The sequence below is a fragment of the Octodon degus genome, unplaced genomic scaffold (genome assembly GCF_000260255.1).
Source record: "Octodon degus isolate 3935 unplaced genomic scaffold, OctDeg1.0 scaffold00030, whole genome shotgun sequence".
Lineage (NCBI taxonomy): Eukaryota > Metazoa > Chordata > Mammalia > Rodentia > Octodontidae > Octodon > Octodon degus.
In genome coordinates this window covers 5,124,639-5,130,512 of record NW_004524606.1, presented here as the reverse complement: position 1 = coordinate 5,130,512, position 5,874 = coordinate 5,124,639, and the positions used below count along the sequence as shown (strand labels likewise).

Sequence of the window (5,874 nt, the reverse complement as noted above, 5' to 3'; positions counted from 1 at the left end):
TGAAGCCGCGATTCGCGGCATGGGCTCTCTACATCTCCACACTGATTTCTGTAGTGGTTATACCAGTCTACATTCCCACCAATAATGGAGAAGGGTTCCTTTTTCCCCACAGCCTCTCCAGCATTTGTTAGTTGATTTCTTTATGACAGCTATTCTTTCTGGGGTGAGTTGGTATGTCAACGTTGTTTTAATTTGCATTTCTTGAATGACCAGTGCTATAGAACATATTTTTTTCATGTATTTATTTGGCATTTGTATTTGTTCCTCTAAGAAGTATATATTCATCTCTGGTGTGCTGCCTGTTTTGTTTTAATCCCTTTCTTCATTTCCTTTCTCTTTGTCCACACCTATCAATATATAGAACAACTGCTCAGAAAACTGTTGGTTTCTAAGAATACAGTTATTACCTATGGCCTTTGTGTCTTGTCTTTAAACCTTTTCCCTTCCTAAGCTGGTCTTTCCTTTTCCGTGTCCCCCGGCTGACAGGTAGTTAACTCCTCTGATGGCAGATTGGTGCCCTGTCACAGGGGATTATCATTGCACAGTAAAGCTCATGCTGCTATCCTGGGTTTCCTTAACATCTTTTGACTTCACTCAAAAGAGCAAGGGAGCACAGGCCCTGTTTCTCTTGGGGCCCTTGAGTATTGGCCGATTAAACTGGCAGGCAGCTTTGATTATCCTTGATGCACAAGCTTTGTATTTAGGCACACTGGTGATTTTGATGTTTTTTATTGCCTTTATTTTCAAAGTTGATTTGAGGGCACTTTCACCTGGTATTTGTAAGTTCTGTATCATTACTGATTTCTTTGTTGCTTATAAAAAAAGAAAAAAAGAAGAAAATGGTGGAAAATAAATTTAAAATCAAATACCAACTCTTCTTTTTCAGATGCCAAAGAGATTGTTTTGAAAGCTCAGATCTTAGCTGGAGGAAGAGGAAAAGGTGTCTTCAATAGTGGCCTGAAAGGAGGTGTTCATTTAACAAAAGAGTGAGTCTGGGGTTTTAATTCCTTGCCTTTGAACCACGTGATATGGAGGATCATGATGGAGGGGCCCACTGAGGATTCTAGGGGGTTGGCAGGAGCAGGCCACAGCAAGTAGAAGCAACAGGTTTTCTTCTGCTCTCTTAGAGGTTTTGTTCTTCTGTAATTGATGGAAATTTTATGTTTCTCTCCCATACAATAAACAGTTCCTCATAAGTGTTAGAAGTATACTACTTGCAAGTGAAATGCTGCTGTACAATGTCATTTCTATTAAAGCAACTAGAGTCACTCTGTTTTACCAGTGGCATCAGATCCTCTCACCTAGTAATCTATGTCTGCTTTCCTCTGAGACTGTCTTCAGTGTTTCTTCCAGCACTGAACATTTCCCTCTTATCCCTGGTCACATTATTTACTCCTCATTATTTACTTTATCTCTGTGCTCTTGCTTATTTCTCTCTGTGTTTAGTATTTCCCAAATTGTCCCCTCCCAAATGTTTATTCAGTTTTTGTCTAAATTTACACAGCATTGTGTCTTAGTGATGATCGTAACTAATGGAAGGGTGAGCATGGCAGAGCTCAGCAAACATCTGTATTTCTTGCTTCCATTTCCTCATCTGTATTTTGCTCTCAGCTCTAGCGCAGTGCTAGGCACCTAGTATAGGAGTGGAGAGAATTGCGTTCTGGGGGTGGAATGTGGGCGCTGTGTGGTATAGGTGTGAGGATGTGTGGACTCTGCTGAAAATGAATTTTAACACTGATTTTCTTTTCTTTTTCTGTTTGCACCCTCAGCCCCAAAGTTGTGGGACAGCTGGCTAAACAGATGATTGGGTATAATCTAGCAACAAAACAAACTCCCAAAGAAGGTGTCAAAGTTAACAAGGTAATATACATGCTTTTGGTCATTTTCTTCATAGGTGTTTAAAAACAAAAAGGAAGGAAAAGAAAACTATACCTCAGTTTTTTACAGTATCTAATTAAGCACTGCTCCCTGGCAATTTGTCATTAATTATTTAGGCCTCACATGATCTGTTTAGCAAATGGTATGCCTTTGAGAAGGGATGAAAAGCCTTCTGTAATTGTGGTATTGTATTTATTATTGTTTGTGTTTAGCACAAGTGAGTAGAGGTGAGTAAGCAGTAATTTAGAACCCAGCAAAATGACAGCAGCAAAGGCCTTGGTAAGATGGCCTTCCACTGAACAGTGGGCACTTCCTCTACCCTTTGGGCCCCACCTTCAGTCCTGAAAACCAGCATTGCCTGCTGTACTTTCTTAAGTATCCCTAAGCCAATGTTGGGAAACCTTTGGTACATGTGCTGCAACAGGTTGGCTGTTATCATTAAAGCTCTAGAAGGTTCACCATCACTGCCCTATAATAAGATTTAAGATTTTGTTCTACCCCTATTGCTGGGAGCATATCATATTAGTCTGCTGGGGCACTTAACTGTGGATAGGGTTGTACACATGTTTATACCCACATGTACAACATACACACACAAAGTAAAGCTTAGAGAAAAGAGGCCTGCCTCAACCATGGCCTTCTGAATGGCAGAGCTAAAGCCACATCCTGCCTCTCCTGCCAGTTTTGTCACCTATGCAATCTCCCTTCATGCATGGAAGCAAAGACACCAGTTACTTCCTACAAATGTGCTTTGTAGAACCAGTGAAAAGCAAGCAGGAAGGGACCCTTGTTCCTATTCCAAGATAGCTCTAGTAAAAATGGTTTCTGGAATAGGTTCCATCAGGGGATCCAGACCTAGGGAGTCACAGTTAGGAGGTTCTGTTCCAATAGTAATTGAGGGGTCCACATGTTGAGGTAAACAGCTGTCCATCTTACTGACACACATTGATAATCTCTATCATTGTGCCATGCTTATTGTACACTGAGATGTCATTTTACTGTTTGTACTTCTCAGAGAATTTTGTGGAAAACTCTTGACATGACTTAAAAACAATCACTGGCTAATCTTCCTACCTTAGCCCATTTAAGGACTCTAAGCTGCAATGACACTGGAATCCTGACAGGCGCTGAGCTTTGTCACACTGAACCTCTCTAAATATTAAGGTAGCAGAATAAAGCTGCTGTCGATCATTTCCCTCTACTGCTGCCCTTTTGGTAGGTGTAGGAACTGTGTAAAACTGACTTTATTGTTTAGCTTGGAATTCTACTTCTATTATCCTTTATATCTGGATAATGCCTTATTAGTATATAATAATACTATATATCTTATCCTTTATGATCTTTTACCTGTGTGACTTAGTCAAAACTTGCTCACAGAGGCATACTTAGTATTTTTATTTATAGGAATTGTGTTATATAGCCACATGGGATTTTAGATTAGTTTGTGATAAAGTTTAAAAGCATATAAAAATATACAGAGCAGATTCACACTATATAGTAATAGAATTCTATATAAAATTAGTTTGTAAATGTTCTTGAAATAGTGGAGGCAAGTGCATTCTTGTAAATTAAGTCATTGCTGGAAAACTAAAAATTTATTTTTAAATATTTTTTTATTGCAGAAGTCCTTAACACACATAAAAAATACCATTAATACAAAATTATAAAAATTCAACAAAGTAAAAGTTCTTTGTGTGATCACCTTACCCCCCAAATAATTGTCATATATTGCCTTTGTTCTTTTTAAGTGTAAATTGCCTCTTCTCACGTTTGTATAACCATAGAATGTTATATATGACTTTAGAGACTGCATTTTTAAACTCATAAAACCTTGGACTTCTATCCATGTGACTTCATTAGATTTCATCTTTTCTTTTTCTTGAAGGCATAATGATCCCATGAATAAATAGAGTAGTTAACTAGTCACCCATTGATGTACATTTGTTTTGAGGTTTTCTGTTGTTTGTTTTTTCATGGAATATAGCAGTAAATGTTTGAATACTCTAGTATGTGGAAAAGCCTTTTAGACCTCACGATGGCTGAGTCTTCTGCTCTCAAGATGTACACACAGAGTTCTAGAGTATTGCAACAAAGTAATAGCTGGCTCCAGAGTTTTTGTTTCCCAGGATATTCAATGTCCACTCCATCTTCCTTGATCCATTAGGGTTGAAAAAACGAGAAATTGACCTGTGCTCACAATTAAAAAATCTCCACTTAGTATTTACCATGTAGTTTGAAAGAGCAAGGATAAATTTTTAATGATTTATAATACATGAATCATAAGAGTTGAAACCTGGATAGATTTGCTTATATGGTTAAGAAGTATATATTGGGAGTCTTTTATGTGCCAGGAAGGGGGCTGGTTTCTCGGATGTACTACTGATGTTTTTAGGGAGAAGCTTTTTTCTCTTTATTATTGTGTTGAATGATGTTCCAACATTGCAGAGCAAACATTTAAACAGGTATAATAACAACTAACCCCCTAGATAGGATTGCTACAGAATAAAAGTTAATACATGCTTAGAAATTTAAGATAGGAGATATTTAATACTTATGTCATAGTCTGTTCAGGCTGCTGTAAGAGAATGCCACAGTGTGGGTGGCTTGTAAACCATTTGAACTTCTTATAGTTTGGAGGCTGCAACATCTAAGACTAGGGCACCAGCAGATTTGGTGTCTGGAGAGGATCCATTTATCAATTTGTAGAATGCCGAGGTTTTGCTGTTCCCACAGGGTGGAAGAGATGGGGGAGCTCTCTGGGGTCCTTTTCAGAAGGGTGCAAATTCTGTTCTTACAGGTGCTGCCCTTACAATCTGCTCATAAAGGCTTTGTCTCTAGCTAGAGTCCCACTGTAAATTAGCTTTCCACATAGCAATTTTCAGAGAGTACATACAGTTCTAAAATGTAACTCAAATGAAATCAAATAGACTTATGTAACCTTTGGAAATTTTATTTCCAATCAGAGTGATTTCATGGACAATGAAGTTCTTGCTTCAGCAGCTTGTCCCTTTTTAATGCTCAGTAGCACTCTGCAATGCTGATGTACCACAGTTTGTTTAACCATCATCTTTGTAGGGGATATTGCTGAATTATATGTTATTTGTATGATTTGTTTTTATAAAAATTGACAAATGTTCCCAAAGGACTGTGCCATTTTGTATTACCACTGCAGTATATGAATAACCATGCTAGCCAGCAGTTGGTACTGATATTTTGTTTCTGTTATTGAGCCAATATGATAGGAGTGGAGTGATAATTTACTCTGATTTTAATTTGTATTTCTCTAGCAGCTGAAGATATTTTTTTTAAATTTTATTTATTTTATTTATGTGTGTGTGTGTGTGTGTGTGTGTGTGGCCAGCTCAGCCCACCAGGGGGTGGGGCTGGCTGGCATGTGGTGCTGGGGGATTGAATCGTGGTCCCTGTGCTTTGCTAAGCTTGTTCTAAGTAGGTGCTTTAGACCACTGAGCCATCTCACCAGCCCCTAGCAGCTGAAGATATTAAACATCTTTTCTTGGGGCCAGTGGGATAGCGCAGCAGTCTAAAGTGCCTGTGTAGGCAAGTGTAGGCAACCACAGGGACCACAGTTCAATCCCTGGCACCACATGCTGTGCCGGCCCCTCCCGCAGGGCAGGGTGAGTCAGCCACAAAAAAAAAAAAAAAAAAAAAAAAAAAAAAAATCTTCTTTGCTTACTTGCCATCTATACATTCTCTTTGATGAAATGTCTTTTAGACCTGCTGTAGTCTGAATGTCCCTTTCAAAACTTATGCTGAAACTGAAGTCCCCTTGTTATGGAATGGCGACGGGGCTCTGGTGCCCTAAAGGGTTGGCAGAAATGAGCTCAGGGCCTTCAGCCTCTCTGGCTCTGATACATGACGATGCAGCAGAAGGGCCCTCACTAACTTTTCTAAGGAGTCTCCATACTGATTTCCATAACGGTTGCACCAGTCTACATTCCCACCAGCAGTGGAGAAGGGTTCCCTTTTCCCCACAGC

The 5,874-nt window shown here is 39.2% G+C and overlaps 1 protein-coding gene across 1 annotated transcript in view; it reads left to right on the top strand.

The window, feature by feature from the left end:
- Suclg2 (succinate-CoA ligase GDP-forming beta subunit) overlaps window positions 1-5,874 on the top strand; it is a 312,863-nt gene that overhangs the window by 157,758 nt on the left and 149,231 nt on the right. The window contains exons 3-4 of the mRNA XM_004629484.3: window positions 887-986; window positions 1,770-1,860. Of these exons, the coding sequence (XP_004629541.1) occupies window positions 887-986; window positions 1,770-1,860 (191 nt within the window). The remainder of the gene's footprint in view (window positions 1-886; window positions 987-1,769; window positions 1,861-5,874) is intronic.